The sequence below is a fragment of the Tauraco erythrolophus genome, chromosome 5 (genome assembly GCF_009769465.1).
Source record: "Tauraco erythrolophus isolate bTauEry1 chromosome 5, bTauEry1.pri, whole genome shotgun sequence".
In the NCBI taxonomy this organism is placed as follows: Eukaryota; Metazoa; Chordata; class Aves; order Musophagiformes; family Musophagidae; genus Tauraco; species Tauraco erythrolophus.
The window spans coordinates 3,802,868-3,825,976 of record NC_141469.1 but is presented as its reverse complement, the minus strand read 5'-3'; the positions used below and the strand labels follow the sequence as shown (position 1 = coordinate 3,825,976).

Here is a 23,109-nt window from a genome sequence, read left to right as displayed (position 1 = left end):
AGGGACCTCAAAGATCATCTAGTTCCAACCAATCAATTATGTTGATTACTTTCTGTCACGTTTTGAGGTCAAAAGACCAGTCTATCAGCTCCCAAGTCAGGCGAGACCCTTGGGTCCGACTCCCCCTGCCCTCTCTTGGCAGCTCAGTAGGTCGGACGGTGATTCGCCCACTTATTAGGGATCGTCACTAGTAGTACTATGGGCCAACTCCTTATAATAATTCAAAAGTTTCCAGAAACATGCATATATATTTTATTTGTGACAGAATACAGGTTCGAGGATAGCCGGTGATAGTGACTGACTACAAAAACAACTTTAATTGAAATACTGCAGTGATAATATAAAACGATTACTGATCAGTGATAATATTAAGTAGCTAGCAAGATGTTAGTAAGTAATTAAGTAAGTGCACATAACACAGAGTTCTTACCCAATAGGCGTCCCTAGGGGGGGGAGAAGAGAGGTTCAGCCCGTCGACTGTTCCCAGGCGTTCCGATGGGGGGGCTTCTCCCTAACATCCCCTTTGTTTGCCGCTATTTTATACTTTTTTCATATCTTTTAGGTGGAGCTCGAGTGACTCTAACATACATAATTTTTATTAGGATTGGTGTAAATTTCTCTCGTGAGGGGTGTTCACGAATTAGGATTGGTGTAAATTGCTCGTTTGAGGGGTGGTCGCAGCACGGAGGCGGGTGGAGGTGTGACTTAGTAGCTGAAGGACACAATTTCGCCATCACTGCTGAGGCAGCGGTTGTGATTCACTTCCCTCGATGGCATTTTTATGGTTATCTTTACCAGGCGCCTCTCATGCCTGATAACAGGGATGAGCCGTGATACCTCCGTATCACTCTACTCCCCATTTCAAGGGTATTGCGTGGGCCTTGTTCGTTGTTTCTTGGCCCCGATAACAGGGCTGAGCCATGATACCTTCGTATCACTCTACTCCCCATTTCAAGGATATTGAGGCCTTGTTTGTTCCTGAGAGCAGCAGCTGTGCTTCATGTCAGAGCTGCTCTAATATTAGCTGAATTCTGGGGAACAATATTCTCCCATTCCCCTCCAATTTCAGTCATTTTCCCACACTTTCTTATTGTCTTTTGTAATAGCAATAAAATACTATGCCATGATTACCATTTAAAATGCCGCAGTTTTAGTCCTTCAGACAGCTAATATCGATGTTATTCCAGTTTTACCTTTTCAGACAGCTACTATTAGTCACTGTGCCAGCATTTGGACTCCCTGCAATATTAGACTATCTTCCCTGGAGTCTTTATTTACAGAAAGAAGGGATAAACATTCATTATCTACAATGGCCTATTAACCACGTTTGATTTACCTCAGAAAGCTGCGTGTGGTTTTAAAAGATTGATCGTATCTTTCATGCCGAATTGTAGCAGGGATGAACCTGACACCGTGGGAGACTGAAATGCATCAAGTGTTCTTTTAAACAGTAGGATTGTTGGGTTTTTCTCCTTTTGTCAGCTTTTCCTCACAGTTCTGTTTCTCTCTCGTGCTCCATGTGGCATAGGATCTTTATATTTTCCTGAGGCACAGAATGATTTACTTAGCGTGTTCCTCTTGCCAACAGAGAGCGAGCCTAGTTCTATAATGTTTCCCAAGAAGCTAGGAGAGAGGCTAGCAGCTTGGGAATTAACGCTGCACGTGGAAATAGCCAAGTGTTGGTTGTTTTAATAGTGGGAAAAAGCTTAAATCCCTTGAGGCAGGTTTCGTGCAACCACTGACCACTGAAGAGGCCAGCTTGCCTCCTGGGACTTGTTGCTTGCAGCAGTAGATGGCTTAGTCAGAGACAGGATTTCTATATACTTAGAGTTCCTTGGATTGTCTTCTGGATATAATGTATGGCACAGAGTGCAGAAGGTAATGAAAGCCCACTTGTAAGGAGGAGAGCTTGTTTACACAGTAAACCTCCAGAAATTTGTCAAAAGCAAAAGTTTAAATACCTGGTAATGCTTGCTTTGACTTTTATTTATGGTTGGTTTTAAAAATGGTATTGATTTTATCCTCACCTTAATTTAAAGAAAAAAAAAAAAAACAGCCTCAGATTTCCTTGCCTGGGAGCATCTCCATTCACCGTCAGTAGAAAGAGTGACTTGATGGCAAGTGTTGAATCAGGCAAGCTACTTAGGTGGCCATGTTTTACTGAAATAAGACAAATCAGGAATTGGAGGAAAAACACTTGGAGGATTTGGGCGCTTATCCTTTGTTCAAGTATTAGAGGCTTTTGTGTTTTCTTGGTGCAGTCAATTACGGTGAGTTTGCATTGTCATTAGAAAATCAAACTGAAAGAAGAGAAGATCTGTTCAAACTCAGGGCCAAAACTCTAGATTAATACAAATTAGACCACTAACCTTCAATAAAGGATTAACCAGTTCGCATTGACTGAAATTACTGTGGTGGTACTTCAGCAGTAACAACAGTAATCTTCTGAGATGTTTGGGGTTTTTTTTAAGAAAAGACTCTGTTTGGGTACCATCTTATAGTAGTATGTGTTTGCAAACTTAGTGAATTACAAGAAAGTAATTCTAAAATCATGTCTAGATGATCGACTTTCAAAATAAAGACCATACTCATGTAGCTTGGAGGTCATAGCTTCGGAATCCTGATATCAAAGATGCTGTAGTGTAAAGCTTCAGGTGGTTAAAACCTATTCATGCACACTCTGTTTGAGGAGGAAATTTGTTTTTCTTACGAGCAGCAAAGACTTAGCAACTTGGCAGAGCAGGCAAAAAAAAAAGTATGGTGGGTTAGTCATAAACCACTTGTTTCTTGTAAAATAACTTAGTGGAAGGAAGATAATCAAATTACTCTTTAATGTGGAACTCCTTTTTGGGTTTTTTAGTATTACTGGTTTAGCTTTTTATGGGCCATATAGAAATCAAGACCTGCTTTACTTACGACCTACTATTTGGTAAATACTGAGATACAGTCATTAAGATATTTTTATTAATGCAATAGTGTCTTTAGTCCTATAGTACTAGTACAGTCTACTGTTATTTTTGAAGAAATATTCCTGTAGGCATGTGTTTATGTATTCTTAGTGTTTCTTTTTGTTATGAAAAGCTTTGGCTTTGATGTGCTTAATAAATTTCCTCTGAGTCATTGTGATAGTTGCCAGACCATTGTTTCTGTTCTTCTTGGACTTGATTCTACTTCTACAGTTGTTTCCTCCTAGGGGGTTAAAGTCCATGAGTTTTTATTAAGATAAATGTCAGTGATTTCAAGTGGATTTGCATAAAAGAAGCCCTTGGTCTCCGGTAGAATGTCATGTGTGATACGTAGTTTTAAAATAACAGTGACTATGGGAAATGTTAAGAAATCCAAGTTGTTGATCTTTACTGCACCATGGAATTGCTGCTTTCACTACTCTTTTTCCCTTTTGATTAAATATGGAATACTCCAGCATCCCTACACTGTCAGTGACTGAACGTCCTCCTCACTGGTCATCTTCTTTCTAAAAAAGTAAAAATATCTCCCTCTCAAACAATGAATGCAATATTTTCTAGAAATGACATAGAGGCTAAGGATGGTGATTGTTGAGACGCTTTCTAAAAATAAATATTGCCAAAGTGAAGAAGTTAGTCAGAGTTCAGAAGTTGTTCTTTGCAGCAGCTTCCTAATCAGTAACGTACTCATGTCCATCCCAGCCAGGTAGATATCCTCAGCAGTCATCCTGACTTGGTGTCTTACATGTAGTAATTGTTCATTTATACTAGAACTAGCTAGTGTCTGTCAGTAGGTCATGATTTACTTCAAGTTAAAAAATAGTTTACTACCCTAGTGTACATATTGCTGTAGCTGATAGTGGGTTTGGGGTTTATAGTAAGCTGCTTTTTTTTTTCTTTTTCCTTTTGACCATTAGACAATACTGTTTTCTCAACATTTAGAAGGAGAATCTATGTCTCACGTATGTCTCTGAGCATTATTTTAGAAACCTAAATACTCGAAGGTGCCTTTAGGATTTTAGTTGTCAAACAAAAATCTATTCAGAGTTTATGATGCTGATAATGGCTTTAGTGGGTTGAACTGTTCCTCTTTAAGGTGAGATCTGCAGGACTGGAGCTCAGCAAAAAGCATTCAAGTATGTACTTAAGCCCATCCTTCTCCAGTGAAGTATTTGAGGGCAAGCAGATGCTTTAGTGCTTGTTAGACTGCTGCGTCAATGCTTGAAATTCCAGGTGTCTATTATGAGATGTATGTTTCTGCACTTACTTTCAATTCCTAAGATGTTTTTTTTCTGGTGTTTTTTTTTTCCATTTTCTTTCTTTCTTTTTTTTTTCCCCAAATACTGTTGTTTCTTGTAAACTTACTGCAGCTTTCTGCAGGAAGTGAGTTAAGAAACAGGAAAAGTATTTCCCTAATTATGGTTTAGAGCTATTCATTCGGGAGCAGTTAGGTAACACTCACTTTGAGTATTGGTGTTACAGAGAGAGTACATGAAAATATGTGCAAGTACTCAAGGTTTTAGCGTTTTGCAGACGATCTTGTCTTCGTTTTGAGTAGTCAGAATAGAGGAATGGTCAAGAAAACCTCTATGCTCAATATAACAGCCATTGCATGACTGTCTTCTACAAATCTAATAAATTTATCAGGTTCTATTTAAAAGCAAGCAGTCCAGCTGCTCTCCAAGTCCACAGTGTCCCTCATGCGCAGCGAAGCCGTCGTTTCCCTTAGCTGTCCGTGCTGACTCACTTGGGCTGCGTGCATCAAGTACAGTCCTTGTAGGTCAGGTGTTTGTGACTGAGTCAGGAAACTGCATTTGGGATTTTTGTGACCACGTCATACCACTTTCACACCTGTTAGCACAAGGGCATATGGGGAAAAGCTTTCAGACAGATGCTACGTGGAACTAAAGTGCTGATTCTGCAGCATTTTGTGATTACAAATAATTTCCCTGTTAGTTTCAGAAGCTCAATGTACGAGGCATTTAGAGGTTTTCTTCGAGTTTCTCTCCTTGAATCTCATTCTCCATGCCTGTCAAATTGTACGATGCAAGAAAGTGGTAAGCACCCTGAGAATCCAGTTGCTGGATTGTTACGTACTTCTGTGTAAAATCTGAAAAGCAGAGGCTGCCGTTGGGCTGAGATGTGTTGTGCTAAAGTGCTCTTGGTCCACTTAAGTGCATGCTCGGCTTCAGTTCCTGCTTGAGAGCAAGTGGAGTCATCTTGCATCGTCTGGAATATCATTTGTTGTTTTTAATGTCTGAACTACTCAAATATGAATCATGACTGAGAAGCCTGAAAAAAATTTAAGCAAGCCAGCAGAAAACATAAGACAGGACAAAATGAGAAATACTGTACTGCAAGGACAACATGTGAAGAGCTTTCAAAAGCTGGCATATAAACACCAGGCAACACGTGCCGAGTCAATCGAGGGACTCCAGGAGGATGCCCTGGTAAAAGTGGTGGGGAGCAGCTGGTTTGAGGTGCTGAAAGAGGTGGGGGGAGAGAAGAGTCCTGGGAAGCGGCATTGGGTGAAGTATCAGTGTTCTGGCCTAAAAGTGGAAAACAGACTGAAGCAACAAAAGAAGCCTTATTATTCTGCTTTTAAACATAGTCGTGGAATGGTTTGGATTGGAAGGGATCTTGAAGATTCTCCAGTTCCAACCCCCCTGCCATGGGCAGGGACACCTTCTACTAGATCAGGTTGCTCAAAGCCTCATCCAGCCTGGCCTTGAACACTTCCAGGGTTAAAGACATGCTCAGGTCTTGAACGTAGGGTTGTTGCCAAAACCAAATTCTGGTCCAAAAAGAGGGAAGGGTTGAAGAGGAAAGATTTGGCTGACTATGGGCTTGTAAGTATTCGTGAGTTTGAGTCACAAAGGAAACAATACAGCTGTAGGGACAGAAAGAGGTAGTGAAGGAGAAGATGGAAGATAAAAAGTGCGTTCAGGTTTTCCTGCAAAGGCCAATGTAAGTCTAGCGTGAAGATACATTAGGGAGATGGTACAAGAGGCAGCACTGGAGAGAAGATAAGAATAGAAGAGGTGACACAGAGGAGAGATGATAGGACCCATGGTAAACGGAGTTAAATGTCGGGTGAAGATGGGTTGGCAAACAGTTGTATGTGACCAGGTGATCAAACCTCCGCTTACTGGCTCTCAGGGCTGTTCTGTTTACCTTGGCACTGAAGTTTTACAGCATATTACTCCATTTCAGTAGATGTTGCGTTTATATAATATATAGCCATTTTATATCCGTTATATATTTTAGATATAACTGGGCCTTTATTTTTATACTATACATGAAACAAATTTCTCCATTTTTAAAAGTGGATATTTAGCTCCACTAACCTGATGAGGGTATTTAACCCAGAAATAGGCAAAATGCACATAAAAAACAACTACTTTTTGTTCTCTAGGGCCCGTTGTGTAAAGTTGGTTTCGCTTGTGCCGGTGTGGCTTGCTGGGACTTCGCAGCAGCGTCAGACTTGTACTAATGCTCTTGGTTTTCTGAGTCACTTCTCTCAGAAGAGTGAGGTGAGTGAATCACCAGCTGGCTGTTGAAATCCACAGCAAATTAGGATAGAAAAAGGGGAGAAAATATTAGGATTTATTAGCATGAACTCAGCACTGTCTGAACATATGCTTTTAAGAGCTGTTTAAAAGTTCTCAGTGTTTGAGAGAAATCCAGTCTGCATTACGAAAATCGGTCTGTCGGTCTCTCCTGTCTGTTCATTTTGGACATGGTTAAACACAGTTCTGTAAAAAAAAAAAAAAAATAAATCTTCTTGGCTCAGTGCTTTGCTGTTCATGTCACATGTTCTCTTCACTCTTTTTGCCACCTCACTTTAATGTAAATCACATGCTTCTCGGTTTCAGCGGTAGTGCTGGAAACAGAAGAAACACAGGAATATCCTGCTCTTCTCTTTGGTCACAGTTGTCATCGAAATCAGGGCTAGTGTCTTGATAAAGGAGCCTGAAGACACTTGTACTGTCTCTGACTCTGTAGTCCGTGCTTTGTAGGTAGGAATGAAGTCTCTGCGTGTATTTATCAAATTGGCACACGCTGTGAACGCTGAAATGTTACTGTAGAAAGGGGGTGGGAAGTGGAAGAAAGCCCTACAGGAACATTAGCCAGCTGAAAACTGCTATTGTTGGCAGCCTTCACAGCTGAGCACAAATGTGCCTTTTGTTTGCTGAATGCCCTGGGGCAGAATTTGAAAACCAACAGGTGTGGGGTTCATTTATTTCGTTTTATTTTTTTCTACGAAGCGTCTCAGATTAATGTATTTAGTTTTTCCGTGATACTCAGAAGCCCGATTGAATAGAAGCGTGTATGCGAACGTAGCCACAGAAATAACTGGAGGCATGCTCCGTGCCCTGATTTCTGGTCTGGGCATGCGTTTTGACCCATGGTCTAATAAAAGAACGGGCTCTGCTATTGTCATTGCATACTCTTATCCATTATAGAGCTGGGTATCCATGGAAAAGATGTCTTTATAACGAGTACCTGGCGTGCGTTTCTGTTCAGGAAACATTAGGAGGGGTGGGTCAGCTGAGTACTCTGTGTCTCTACTTGTTTATTATAAGAATGTCCCAACTTCTTAGCTATAAATAACGGGAAAAGAGGAATAAGTAAGGACTATTTTCAGATGTTTCCCCACGAGCAGGTGCTGAATGCTGGAGTGTTCATTTTGGAAAAAGTGCTGTTGGGAATTGAAGGACCATATTCCTTAGAGTGTACTTTCTTGAAGAGTAGTGGAGGGGGTAAGTGAGGTTTGTCTGTGAGCCTTTCTGCAGCATGAACTCAGAAATGGGAAATTCCAAGGGCAGCATGATGTACTGTTAAATGAATAAATGAGGTTCTCGTTTTATTCTACAGGCTGAAAATGACCGAGTTGCAAATTGCTGAAGGTCTATAAATTATCTTTTGTAAGAACCACCTCAGTCAGACAATTAGTAATACTGTTGGTCCCCGCTAATGACTTCGACTTGCAGAAATGATGGGTTCTGAGAAATAGAACCGGACTGTTTCCAGAGACTTAATACTTCCTCAGAGAGTGTTTTAGAAAATATAGTTAGATTGTGTGTAAACCACATTCCTAGACTTAACGCAAGTCACTGTTGCTCTTCCATAATATACCCTTAAACCACAAATACTTACTTTCCATAATGCCTAGGATACTTCACTGTGCTCTATGTAGTTGTGAGAGAAGTTGACAAAATCAGAGTGATGGTAGGGGAAGCTGTATGTCTCTGTTAATCTGTGTGTCTCTCCCACTGAGCGACAAAGATTTGGTTTGCGTAACTGCCAGGCAAAAATGTGTAGAAAAAATATGGTGCTGCTTCAGATCACCCAGGCATGACGTTTGGCGTTTTGGTAGTACTGAAAGGTAAGCTTTCTCTGCATTTTTTTAATTCCCCACAGAAAAATTTGCTGCTCTGTGTTTTTTTTTTACCTAGGAATGGTTTATCATAATCTTACTATTCCAATTTCATGTGTCTTCAGTACACACAGCACATGAATTTCTGAAGGGAAAACTCAATTAACTTCATCTGTGCCCGCTATGTTGTACCCACATCATCCATAGATGGACATGGACATGTCCCATGGACAGCCAGGCTCTACCACTGCTCTGGGAGAAGGGCAGTATTGCTGTGAATCCCCCTTTTCTCATGCGTATGCATGACCTTGGCACCTAAGGGTATTGGTGCAGCCTGTGAATTGGCCTCAGAACTTCTACTGTGGGAAGATCATGGCATCATAGAATGGTTTGCGGTGGAAGAGACCTCAAAGATAGTCTAGGTACAAAAAGTCCTGTGTGTAGTGAATGAGGGTCAGATGTGGCACGGGATGTCAGGACATCTCGCGTGCCTGGCAACTGTGTCATGCCTGTGAAAATTCCCATTCCACAGCTACCTGCTTAAATATTACCAGGTGTTAGGTATGCCTTTACACAGCCCAAAAACTGCTAAAAAGTTCAGTGGGTAGGTCCTACCTGACTACTGAACTGCCTAGAAATTACGTGGAGTGAGGGCTTAAGTTTCTAGCCAAGGGTTCCACCTCCTAAGCAGGCTCAGAGCGCTCTGACGCTTGGCTCGCCATCGGCGCAGAGACCTTAAACACCTTTTGTCTCAGGGAACAGTCTCTTTATCTCTCTTCTTACGATAAAGGAGCTTAATCTGGTGAGATTTTAGGTGCCGAGAGGTTACGTTCTGAAGTTTTCAGTTCAAAAAAGAAACAAAAAAGCATGAAGGAGGACTATTTTAATGCATCATGAGGTTTTCTTTTAATAGGAGCTTGGTGAGCAAAAGAAAAGATTTATTTTTTTTTTAAAGTCAAAAATAACACTAACAGTAGAAAGAAAGTACAGCTGCATCCTAGTGCATGTCATCGTTGGAAATTCCTGCAACGGTCTGTTGATTTCCATGGGAGAATGTAAGAGAGCCAAGGTGTGGTGTTCAGTAGGCTTCAAGGAGGAGCCTCTTGGGACATAGAGGTCCTTGTTTTCTCTTCATTGAGCTGTCTAAAGAAAAACGTGGAAAAAAACTGCCAAGTGGTGTACTGTATTGCACAGAGGGGGAAGCAGCTTGTAGAGACCATCCTCAGAAAGATGAAGCAAGCCATGAGAGTGCAAATACATCATCTCACATGGAAGATTAACATATCCAGTCTATACTGGGGGGAAAAAAAAAGAAATGTACAGACAATGGAAGGGGCTAAAGATGTCCAAGTTAGTGCTGGGGCTATTGTTCACTGTGGACTGCAAGCTCTAATAATAAAATAGCAACAGGAAAAACACAAAAGTTGCTACAGATTATTGTTAGAAAGAGGCTGTGCTTCAGAGAAGTTTGAATTTTAGATCCCTGTGTTGATAGGTGGTGAGCGGTAGATGTTCCTGCCATGGTGGTAACCTCCGTTTGGGTGGTCATGCAGGATCAACACTTCAGATTAAGAATCATGACGCTGTAGTAGAAGAGGTTGATGCTGAAGACATTAATTGTATCCCTCTTTAATTATAAAATATATTGTGACATAATCAAAGAAGTAGGTGTACTCTATGCATGTAAGCGTTTAGAAGAAAGTAAATTTTGATAGCACTTAAACAATTTTTTACTTTATTTACCCACCTGATATCAACTCTACACAGACAGTCTGATTTTCGGATGCATAAGTTGTAATATGACATTTTGGTCTAAGAGGATATTGTCATACGAATTAAGATCAGTTCAAGTCTTCACATTCACACAGTCTGTCAGTACCCCAAATTTGACACATCTATGACATCTATGTTCTCTTTGTTTCAGGTTTCACAGAATTTCATTAGTTACCGTAAAGGCTGGATTTCTTATGGTTCAGTACATTAGATCTTGTGGTTTTTTTTCTTTTTCTTGGCCACGTGTCACATTCAAGTTACTTGTAGCTGGCTGCAAGGTTTTTTCCATTAATAAAACTGTCTTATTCTCGTTGCTGCTGCCTTTTTGATTGTGTCGATGTTTGGCAGGCGGTGATCTTTGGGCAGTCATGATAACTGCACAACGTTGCTGTTGCTGAGAGGTGCCTTTGTACACAAACGGAGACCTGCTTAAATAAAATAATCTGGAATTTATAGAGCGTTCCTTCTTCTGCATTTGCTTTGCTGCTTTTTGAGCTCCTTATTTGTATTTTTCATTTAATTTTCTTACAGTTTATGTAGGCCATGTAGGAGACCTTTTTGTAATCAAGGGTAGGTAATGAAATGAAAGCAATGGAAGCAAATATATAAATGTACTTGCTGTTCCCTTTTTACTGTATGTTTGGATATAAAGCTTGGCTTTTTCTTACTGTCAGTCATTTTTCCTTTTCCATACTGGGAGGTGAAAACAGTTTTAGCTGCTGAATTATATACTGTCAAAAATGAGAGGAATTAAGTTCTTGCTTTCAGTAGGTGACCTCCTGTTGAATTTATTTTTTTGTAAAGCTTTTCCGTTGGTACTGTTGTAGCGTAAACGTTTGACGCTATCACACACTTTCTTGGGATTCATGGGATTTTGCAGCCTGCTTGGTTGTTTTTCGGGCAGGACACTTGTTTCCTGCTGAAGTCTTGGTGCAGGGGCACACCTTCTTACGCTTTGGATGTTTGGGAGCTGAGTGCCCGAAGTATTTCGGTTTGACGTGCCCTTTGACATTCACCTTCAGATCACCAGTAATTGAAACCTGGCTGAAAACAGCATAACAGAAATAGATATTTATGTACAGCGTTTGCAGTTGGATGTGCTTGTGAGCAAGCTGAGTGGAGGAAGGAAGGCAATATTTCCTGAAATATGTAGATGGAACATGGCGACTTTAAAGGTGAATCTTCTTCTTGGGTACCTCATATTTGTATTTGGTTCCTCCCAGAAAAACTTCGATACTGCAGGCTTACTCAGAAGGTTTCTGACACTCCTCTGACAACGCTAAGGATGACTTTATTGCTTTGGGAGTGCAGCTGTCATCTTCTGTACCTTAAGGTCCACTTAAATCCCTGACTCAAGGAGTACTTAATGCTCTTTCTGCTGCCTCCTGGCACAATGTGCATGGTGCGAGATATCTCCATTCACTTAGTGTTTGCTTTCATAAAAGGTAGAATAGCAACTACTCTGAAACAAGCAACTGAAGGAGGTAAATGCAAAGAGCTCATACTTAGCATTTACATGACACCAGACACCACTTAATTGGCACCAGTCAATAAACTGGTTAAGTTTGGAGTGAAAATCTGGGAATATTATAATGCAGTCAATCATAGTAATAGTGGTGACATAACCTTCACATATTGCGATGCATCCAGCAGCGTATCTGAGTATGATGTTTTCATTGTGATTTCCAAAAACATCAGGCATGATTTTTTAATCAACAGTTATAGTTCTTAAATTGTGCAGTAACAATTAGCCTGTCTGCATATCTGAAAATGTTCAGCTGGAGTATCTGTTACTTGAGCACGCTCTTACATCTGTAAATGAGACCTAAATGTTAGCCCTATCTCAGCACGGTGTGCTACTTCTTTTTTTAGTAGAAAGTGATCATTTCATGAATTACCTGCTTGTTTTATGGCATGGCCTGAAGCTGTCTCCACAGGCACAGCTACCTCTGACTCAGTACTGTGGGCATATGACACGCAGGGCATGTATTTGCTGAATAATAAGCTGAAAAAATGTGAGTAATGATCATGTTTACCGAGTGCTTTCAATTGGCAGGCCTTAAAGTATGAAGCTCTGTCTCTAAGAAATGGTATTCATTTATTAATGAGGGAAATGTGGTTTTTTCAGAGAAACGTACTAGCTGAAGCATCAGAGTTAGCAATGTGAAGTTCGGTACACGAGAAGAATTGATTGAGTTCTTTGCCTTCAATTGAAGTTGAATAAATGAAGTTGGTTGTTCAGTTGCCACGGCTGTCACTTCAGAGTGTTTCGGTACATGAACACATGCAGATACTCTTTATTTTTTTTATGCAGTCAATGCTAAAATCTCAATGACATCAGTGGGAGCCAAGGGCTGCCAGAATCTCGCAGGTTTAGACTCAATAAGTTCTTTTCAGGTAAATAAAAGAGCTCCATCTAGTTTATGCTGTCATTTGAGTGTTTATTTCACCTAGAAAAGTGTGAAGTAATGTTTTCTTGTCTCTCTGTTTCATCTTGTTTCATTTACTGCCTGTCCACCGGAGCAGAAGGAACATTTGTATGATGATGGTCATGCGTTGTATGGCTTAGTCCTGTAGACTGGCTGACCCAGGTGGTTCCTGCCTGTGTGCTTTCCGAAGTAGAATGGTACCAGTTAAACAACCAAGGAAAATGGGTAGTCTATGTGAGGAATCAATCATATATGCTGTGTCAGTTCAGAAGCTGTGGTAGAGCAATTAATAGCAACGAAACTTCAAGTCTTTATATTCAAAGTCGGAGACCAAGTGCTTTATTTTATCTGTGCTATCCCTGAAAAGTCGACATAGGATGTGTTTGGCACTTCATAGAAGACTCTCAGACACCTTTCCAGGTTTCTAGCTATGCTGACTAATCCTGTAAATATAGATTGAGGTAGTGCAGAATAGCCTTTTAAAGCAGTGCTGGTCATGCCCCAGAGATAGACATCTTGTGTCAAATGACCAACAGTCCCTCGGTTAATTTTTATTTTATTTTATTTTCCCCCCGAGAAACTCATCATGTTTCCATCTTTCTTCTAAAACAAGCTTAGTGTAGTTGGCATTTCAGATGGTCTCCCTGTGCGCTGTGTATAATATGGCAATGGGTCAGCCCAGGATTAAGTTACAGCCGAAGCTGGTGGCCATTAAGATGCTGTAACTGGATATGTCTGTGCTTGTGTTTCAGACTCGCTGCAACTGAATTTAAAACTCTTCACATAAAACCTCAGTGGAAGACTTCTCAGTTTATAAAAGAACTTTGAGCTTATCTTGCAGATTTTAAATTTTTTTTTAATACATTTTCAACTTCTGAAATTTAAAATTACTTTTTTTAATTAACAATAAGGTAAACAAGGAAGAAGGTTAGACTGACCAATTTTGTCATGCAAGTGGCGTAGGCTTTGGGGCCTCGTGGAAAATTATGATGGTTCAGTTGGCAACTGATGAGCAGCTCAAAAACTGTACCTCTGGGCAGAAGACTGCACACTTCTTAAGAGTATAGAAATAATCTGAATTGTTAACATGCGTGGAATTAATTCAGTTGTTCTTATTGTTAAAGTTGACTGAAAATATTGGGAAGTACAAATCATGGAAAAAGGAATGAAGTTTCCTTTCTTGTTTTTTTTTCTTTTTCCATCCAGATTTAAAAAGTGTTTTGGAAACTTGAACGGCTACCTATGTTAAAGATGGAGTTTGCTTATTTTATCTTAAATCTGTTGTCACAGTTCTTTTAAGCATATCTATCTAACAACCTGGACTCTTTGTAGTAAAGCTTGAGCTTTTCAATTTTGTTTTAAGGTCCAATGCTATAAATTACTGACTCTTAAGAGTTGTCATAGCAACTTTTTCTCAACTTACCTGTTTCTTAGTATTTTCAGAACTAACCTTACCATGCAGTTCTTGTGACACGTGATAATTGTATTTAAGGGTTAAAGCACGGTATTTCAATTGTAGCATATTTTTTACATTCCAAACAGTTGTATTGTCCAAAGTTAGTATTTTGGGAAATTTGTGATCCTTCTTGTAGTTGCGTCATAGCAAATCTTGTAATTTAATGTTCACATACTTGATTTAAAAGAGTACAATTATTGTAGAGAAAACAAACAATTATGCTGTACATCCGTGGGCTTCAAAAAGTCTTGCAAGCTTTTCTTTTAGCAAAGAACAAAGAATATTGTATGAAAAAAAAAATATCATCTTTGGTACGACTTGAATGAAAATAGCTAGCTTTTCATGTGTTTCATTTGTGTGGTTTTAAATATGAAAAAAATGAGACTAGTATCCCTAACAGAGGGAGAAATGTACAGAAGAGCTCTCTTCTAATTAATTGATTTTGAAACATGCTTAAACTGCATGTCATTTGCCTTCAAAAGTTATTACTCTGGCTTAATTATTTCAAACACATTGCAGGATAGTGCTTATTTTTCTAATAAATTGATAAATTTTTTTCTTTTCAACACACTAAGTTACATGTGCAATGTAGAAACCAAGTACTGGATTTCTGAGCGAGTATATTTGCTGTATGTTTCTGTATTTATTTTTTTCAGTAATTCTGTCTGTAGAGGCTGAGGTTTTGCATTGCAACTGTTTTTACCCTTTATTATAGAAAGAACTGCTGGAGCAGCAGAACTCCGTGTGTTTGCCTTAATCCCTATGACTGAATCAGTTCCTACTTTATCGTTATTTGACTTTGGAAATCTGTTTTACTTTCAGAGAATATCAAAGTAGATAACGTGCCTTTGTATTTAGTTGGACATCATATGTTTCTCTATCCATGTCCTTGTATGTCCTTTTTTTGTTATTATAGCATTGAAGTGTTACTGACAGCTGTGTCCAGGATATTTTAATGTTTCCTTAATGTTCCCTCGAAATGCAATTTCTGCTGTCTCTTCATTCTTGCAGTCAATAGTTTTCTGATTTCGATTCCTTCTCAATTCCTGAAAAGACCCTGTACAAGTGATGCTTGTATTTTCTGCAAAAAATGATGTCTCCAAGCAGTCCAGTAATGGTTACTGCTTGGTTTGGCCTTTTTTTTGTTTTTGCTTTACACATCGGGTCTGTGTTGGTGAGTCACCAACCAGTTTTTGTGTGAAACCTGGTACTCTGTTCCTTCAGGAACAGGGCTTTGGCATCCCTCTCCTCATATCCCTTGGGCTGGAGCCGCACGGTAGCGCTTGTGTCACAAACAAGGATTTGCTTGGTTTTAGCGCACGGAATTGGGTGGATAATGGCGATGTATCCTTCCCTCCCTTATTTCTGGAGGTTGTCCTCATTTAAAATTCGTTGCAGTAGTTGAACAGCTGTAGTTTTTGCAGAACTTCTTGCATTCAAATTAATTGCTGTTTGTCCATGACCTCTCTGTTGACATCATTAATTGTGCTTACTGAAATCTTTACTGATTAGGCATAAAACAGTTGGATGGATGAAGTGAATTAGCAACAAAATAGTGCTTGTTAATTGAGGACAATTACTTGATATTAACTTGTCAAGATCTGTCAGGAGAACAGGGGACTTAAGGTATCTCTTCTGTTACGATTTGCTATGATTTAATAATTTGCTTTCCAAGTATATGTCAAATAGATTGGTCTGGCTGGCTTCACCCAGATTGGTGTGAGGTTAGCTTGAATCTGAACATTTCAGACCCAGAGCTGTCTGCCAGGTAGTTTCCCCACTGTAAGGGCGCGTGCTGCACCTGGGTTTGTCTTTGGTAGGAGAAGGTTAGGATCTTCCTGCCCAGCTTGTCCCTCTATCCCCATGCACTATTAAACATGGTAGTCAAGGGTCATCTTACTGAGTGTGTTAAATAAATGTTTATATTTTCTGACTTGCGTACAGATTGTAGTCTCTAGGCTGTATTATGGCACTTCTTAGAGGTCAGCTTGGTTGACTTACCTTCAGTGTTCCAGGTTTATACTTTGCCAGAGCGTGACACTTGAGTCTATACATGCAAAGCTTAGGTGTCCTGCCTGAGTTTTGAAGAACATTTTCATTAAGTGCAACAGGAGGTCATAGCAATTGAATTGTTTGGTAACAGTTTATATAAAATAAAACCAAAAAACCAAACAACCCTCCCAACCACCCTGCCAAAACAACCAACCACTCCCTCAAACCCCAGCTTCCACAATTCATCAATAAATTTATCTTTGATATCACAGAATCATAGAATGGTTTGGGTTGGAAGATCATCTAGTTCCAACCCCCCTGCCATGGGCAGGGACACCTTCCACTACACCAGGTTGCTCAAAGCCTCATCCAACGTGGCCTTGAATACCTCCAGGGATGGAGCATCCACGGTTTCTCTGGACAACTTGTTCCAATGTCTCACCACCCTCAGAGGGAAGAATTTCTTCATTAGATCTAATGGAAGTACCCTTTCAGGTACTGGAAGGCTGCTTGAAGTTGTCCTCAAAGCCTTCTCTTCTCCAGGCTGAACAGCCCCAGCTCTCTCAGCCTGTCTTCATAACAGAGGTGCTCCAGCCCTCGGGTCATCTTTGTGGCTTCCTCTGGACCCGCTCCAACAGCTCCATGTCCTTCTGATGTTGGGGGCCCAGAGCTGAAGGCAGGACTGCAGGGGGGGTCTCATGAGAGCAGAGTAGAGGGGAGAATCCCCTCCCTCAACCTGCTGGCCACGCTGCTTTGGATGCAGCCCAGGATATGGTTGGCTTTCCAGACTGCAAATGTACGTTGCCAACTCACACACAGCTTCTCATCAACCAGGGTATATTCCTGTAGCCATCATTGCTTTTATAAGCACTGAAGTATCTCAAAGGATTGGAATCGTTATTAGTTGTCATTTCATTTGTATCATTACCACACTTAGGAGGTTGCGCTGGCCATCAGGAGCAGATGGTTCAGTCCTTTGTGCAAACAGGCTGCCGGAGCTGACTAGCTGGTAATGAACAGTCATGGCAGGAGAAACAGCCCTCAAGATCCCAGTTCAATCCGTAACAGTAATTGCTACTGGAACAACCAGGATATATAAGTAATTTTGTGAAGTGAGCCACCAACCTGGTGGGAAGCTGCCTAGGTTGTGGTCATCGCTCGCATCACAGCTCATGTGTTCTGTGCAGGGGCTGTTGATGCTTTTCATGTGAAACGATCCTCACAGCAGGTCAGCCATGTCTTCCTGGACCAGCATGAGCACCCAGGATCACCACCACCTGCCCTTACGCACCTGATGCTCTCATCTGCACCTACTGCTGTCCCCTCGCTCATCCAGAGAGTCTCTCTGTCCTGTTCAATGAACCGTGTGTAGAGCACCTCCACAGGGGGCAGGCTGAAGCCAGAGTCATCTTCAGGAAAGAAAAGTTGCTGTTTCATGAGACGAAGTTTTTTTGGCAGCAGTGGAGGCTGCTGGCCACCCTCACTGTCGTGCTGTGCTGCCCCACCTCCCTCATGTTGGCACAACCATCTGCATAGAATTTAGTTTTTAGTTAGGGTGACTCTGCTGATCTATGTTTAGATTAAATTTAGATTAAATTCTCTAAAAGAAGTAGCACCTAATGCTTGGTTGGAAAGAGTAGAGCTGCAAGTGCGCTGTCTGCAGAGCCTGGTCACTGCCTGCGGAATAAAACCTGGCTGCACATCTTTCTGTTGCCCCTTGGCTGAGTTGGGAAGGAAAAGCTTCCGGATTGTGGTCAGCTTGAACAGGGGACACTGGGACACCACGCAGAAGAGAAAGGTGAAAGGAGGAGTGCTGAGGCAAGTCGTGGAGTCGAGCACCAGCTAAAAGGAGATGTCAGGATCACGCTGCTGTAGCCAGGCACCAAGGAGGAGGAGGGTTTTATACTGTGTTTTTGCTTGAACACTGTTCAAGAAAATGAACACAGACTCTGATGTCAAACTGGTATCAGAGAAATATTTAGTGGCTTGGAAAGACAACCTAATTACAGTGATGGTCTTAATGAAAACAGATGCCATACTAGATCTGTAAGAGTTACATTACAGAAAGAGATGACTTCTTCATCCTTGCTCTAGTATTTTGATGCCTAATATTCTTTTGTGGATTAAACTTTTTGTATGCTCTGAATGGTGGTTATTCAACTCAAAACTTACTGTGTGTGGACTACTGTTTTTATGGGGGGGAAGGACGGTAAAGAATTTCCACTTGTCGTTGTGAGGAGTCTTGTTGAACATAATGCGGATTATTAGGATTGCAGAGATAGCCATTACTTGTGTGACATTGCAAGTTTGGGTCCATGTGAAGGATAGATTCTTATAATAGTCTCAGATATCAAATTGGAGCTAGTTAATACAATTGTAGAAGATCCTCATCTCCAAGAAGGTTTTACAGTTTATTGTTCTTCTAACTTTGAAAAATTACTTGTAGCTATTATTATGAAATTGAATCTTTGCTGCTTTTCTGTCTCTTGACAAAAGCTTAGTATTCTTTGCAGCCATAGAAATTAGGCTGCAGAAAGTCAAGATGAGTGCACTGCATGTCTGTTGGAATTATAAATTTACAGTAGGCAGTAGCTGGCTGTTTTTATTCTCTCCAAACTATGTACTTTATTGCCCGAGTTACAATCATGAAATTGTTTAGGTTGGAAAAGATCTTGAAGATCATTGAGTCCAACTGTTTACCTAACACTGCCAAGTCCACCACTAAACCATGTCCTTAAGCACCACATCAACATGCCTTTTAAATACCTCCAGGGATGGTGACTCAACCACTTCCCTGGACAGCCTGTTCCAAAGCTCAATAACCCTTTCAGTGAAGAAATATCTCCTACTATCCAATCTCAACTTCCCTTAGAGCAACTTAAAGCTATTTTCTTTCATCCTGTCACTTGTTCTTTGAGAGAAGAGACTGAACCCCCAACTTCCCCAAGCACATACCATTACATTGGGTTGTTGTGACCCAGGTGCAGGACCTGACACTTGACTTCATTGAATGTCATACAGTTAGCCTTGGCCCCTTGACCCAGCCTGTCCACATCGCTCTGTAGATCCTTCCTGCCCTCTGCAGATCGATGGTCCCGCTGAACTCGGTGTTGTCTGCAGACTTACTGAAGGTGCACTCAATCCCTCATCTAGATCATTGATAAAGATACTGAACAGAACTGGCCCCAAGACTGAGCAGTGGGCTACACCACTCGTGACTGGCCACCAACTGGATTTAACTCCATTCACCCCCACTCTTTGGGTTCAGCCACGAAGCTAGTGTTTTTAACCCAGAGAACAGTGCGTCTGTCCAAGCCATGACCACACAGTTTCTCCAGACAGATGCTGTGGAAAATGGTGTCCAAGGCTTTCTTAAAGTCTAGGTAAACAATGTCCACAGCCTTTCCCTCACAAGCAAAGCAAGTCATTTTGTTGTAGGAAGAGATGGAGTGGGTCAAACAGGACCTGCCTTTCATGAACCCATGCCGACCAGGCCTGATGGCCTGGTTGTCCTGTACGTGCTATGTGATGACACTCAAGAATCTGTTCCATAACCTTCCCACCACCAACGTCAGATTGTCAGGCTTGTATTTCCCCACATGTATATAGGCGTCATGTTTGCTAACTTCCAGTCAACTAGGACCTCCCTAGTTAGCTGCGACGACTGACAAATCATGGAAAGAGGACATGGTGAGCGCTTCCGCTGGCTCCTTCAGTACCCTTGAGTGGATCCCATCTGGCCCCACAGACCTGGTGTAACAGGTCACTAACCATTTCCCCTTGGTTTATGGGGTCCTTATTCTGCTTCCCCATCCCTGTCTTCCAGCTCAAGGCACTGGGTATCTGGAGAAGAGCTGGTGTTAACTATTAAAGACTGAGACAAAGACAACATTAGGTACCACCGCCTTTTCCTCATCCTGTTAACTATGTGTGTTTTACACTGCCTGACAGTAGGCATTTATTTTAACGTACCTGAAGACCTTCAGGTATTTCCAGTATAAATAACTTATGCTCCTTCAATGCTCTCATGTATTATATAAAACAAGTACTATATTACTTAACATTAACCAAAATGCAGCAAAAGTAGTACTATAAATGGTGTTGTGTGACGTGATTATGAAAGTGTGCTACACAAAAAAAGCAGCTTAGGTGAAATGGGAGTTTGATACAAGTAGTAGTATTTTATCTCCAGAAGCATTGTTGGGGCTTGGCGGTGTACAGGTTCAGACCTACAGCCTGCTCTTCTACCCAAAGGTTAGAAAGAAATGGCCAGGAGAGGGGAAGCCAACAGCTGGTACATCTGGACTTACATGTTCAGGATATCTTCAGGTTAGTGAATAATCAGCCTGAGAGAGAGATTAGCCTTGCTGGGAAAATAATAACTGCAGGTCGTTAGCGATGGAGGTTCCCGTAGCATCATATCGTGGTGGGAGCACGGGGTGGCCGGAGCGCTGGCGCTCTGACGGGGGCACTGCTGCGTGTCCAGCTGCGTACCTGGTGCACTCGGTGTCATTCAAGCAGTGAACAGGTAGGATTTAAGGCAGTGGTAGAGGTTCAGGTCTTCCTTGTTCTGACTGATGTTGTAACGTGGTTTATTGCCTGATGATTATAGGCTATGACGTGAATATTTCCCGTTTTCTCCCGTAAACGGGCTGCTTGATTTTTGTAATGGAACAGCACCTGTGGTGGTCCATCAAAGAAGGGGTTGGATGCAGTAACTTGATTCAATATTACAAACAGTTTTAATGTAAAATCCTAATAGAGCTAAATAAAGCATCAGATGATGTATTTTTTTGCTTCTGAAAAGCAAATACACTGAGTTACGTTAATCTTCATACTAAAAGCAACTCTTTTGCTTTCCTTTGTTGCAGATCACCAGAAACTGGAAAGAGAAGCTAGAATCTGTCGTCTCTTGAAGCATCCCAATATTGGTAGGAACATTCGATTGCTTTATATGGTATATATACCAGTTGAGAAAGCTAAAGGAAAATACAAAATAACAAATACAAATAGCAACTCAGAGAAATCAAATGGAAATGTCTCCAGGCAATAGCGTTTCTTCATAATGTCTTGCTTATTTGTAATTCTGCTGTGGGATATAATATCGGAATAGATTACCTAAACTAACATGTACCGTTCTCATCTTCTTTGAGCTATTGCTCTGCCATCAATGAGCTGTCTGTGCCAGGTGTTGAGGGTTTTTTTGAGCAATGTGTAGGAGGAGTTATTTCCAGTACTGTTCGTGACTTTTTGACATCTGCAGAAGAATTTCTTCTGAGAGCATATGTTGCAAAATGAGACAGGCCAATGTCGACAGTCCATGTTGTTTTTACTGAGATGCTTATTTTATCCTGTTTTGTTTTGCATTTGAGATTCTGTTCTGCTTTAGAAAAGATAAGTAGAGGCAGAAAGCTCTGCTCCTTTTATTCCCAGAACTGTGTGTTTTCTACTCATGCATTCATGGAGAGGAAACAAAGATATTTGGAGTGTGGGGTGTGTCTGTTTCCTTGCTCTAGAAACAGTAGAAATAGATAATTATCTCAATCTTTAAGGAGTCCTATCTGGGTTTTCAGACACTGAATTATCTGCCAAGGGTATCTCTTACAAGAGTATTTGCTGTACATGAGGCTTCTGCAGAACTGTGGGATTTTCTTATCCATCTTGTTTCTCTATCCCCATGTATGTTCTTAAAAGTTGTCATCAGAAAACTAATAATCTCACCGAGTGTTTTAAACAAACACGTTTGCTTGGTACGCCAAAAGTACTTGGCAGTCTGCTTGCTCTTCCTTCTCGTTAGTTTTCCTCCTTTTCATTTCTAACTAATAAATGTTAGTATTTATGACGTTTTTAGACTAATATAATTGTTTCGTGCCTGGGAAAGAATCAGCTCCTTCCTTTTAATAATAATCGTAAATTGAAAACAAACATACCACGGTTCAAAATGAAACGTCGAATCTCTGAAAAAGCTCTCTTAGGCAGTCTCAAAAGCTTAAAGGTTTCACATGCAAATTTGGTTAAAGAGGAAGAGCGGTGTTATCTTCATTATTTTATCCCAGCCCAAATTTTTGCATTGCGAAGTGATGCAAGACAAGGGAATGTACAACTTGTTGCAGGGTGGAGGTGCAGCTCTTGTGCAGTTCTGGAAGCAGTGGGTACTCATACGGTGCTAGTCTGACCCTGGAGTCATTCATCTGTGCCTTGCTTTAGCTAAAGTATGTTTTTGAGTTTGAACAAGCCATGGAAGATGACTAAAAACAATTAAGTGGAAGAGCTGAAGTGCACAGAACTCAGTGAAACAAATGTGTAAAATCAATTTCAATGCGATCACATGCCTTCGGTTTGTTGAGTAGCTTGAACTAGTATTATGATGTGGTCCAGATGCTCTGGGGCAGGCCAGCTGTCCCACGTGCAGCGTTTGCATCTGTGAACGTATGACTTGGAGTGCAAACAGACAATGATAACCTCGGTGACAAGCAGGTAGGGTTCTGTAAGTCAGCACAAATGCCGTACGCACCAAGGTGCACAATTCAGTCAAAGGATTATAGACAAATTCTTCTACTCCTATTTCAGAATCATAGAATGGTTTGGGTTGGAAGGGACCTTAAAGATCATCTAGTTCCAACCCCCCTGCCATGGGCAGGGACCCCTACTAGACCAGGTCGCCCAAAGCCTCATCCAGCTTGGCCTTGAACACTTCCAGGGATGGGGCATCCACAGCTTCTCTGGGCAACCTGTTCCAGTGCCTCACCACCCTCACAGTGAGCGATTTCGTCCTTAGATCTGATGGAAATCTCCCCTCTTTCAGTTTAAAGCCATTGCCCCTTGTCCTGTCACTACACACCCTTGCAAAAAGTCCATCTCCATGTTCCAGACCTGTCTGAGAGAAGATTTTCACGACTTGGAATTAATACGCCAGGGTTTGGCAGCAGGCACTACATTCTGTCATAGTTCAGTCTGTACTGTCAGCTGTTCTGCCAGCCCTGCCCAATAAAAACTTCTTCCAATTAGTGTGATTACAATAGTTCCTTGTTTGCACGATTGCTGGAGAGAGGGCCACTTTGTATCTCATTTCTCTCTTGGAGGAAGATCATAAATACGGTCTGAAAACGAGAAATG

General features: G+C 41.1%; 1 protein-coding gene across 22 annotated transcripts in view; it reads left to right on the top strand.

Moving 5' to 3' along the window:
• The window catches only part of CAMK2D (calcium/calmodulin dependent protein kinase II delta), a 157,592-nt gene that overhangs the window by 45,258 nt on the left and 89,225 nt on the right, over positions 1 to 23,109 (top strand). For all 22 annotated transcript variants that reach the window (XM_086611396.1, XM_086611395.1, XM_086611394.1 and 19 more), the window contains exon 3: positions 20,865 to 20,924. In XM_086611396.1, the coding sequence (XP_086467522.1) occupies positions 20,865 to 20,924 (60 nt within the window). The remainder of the gene's footprint in view (positions 1 to 20,864; positions 20,925 to 23,109) is intronic.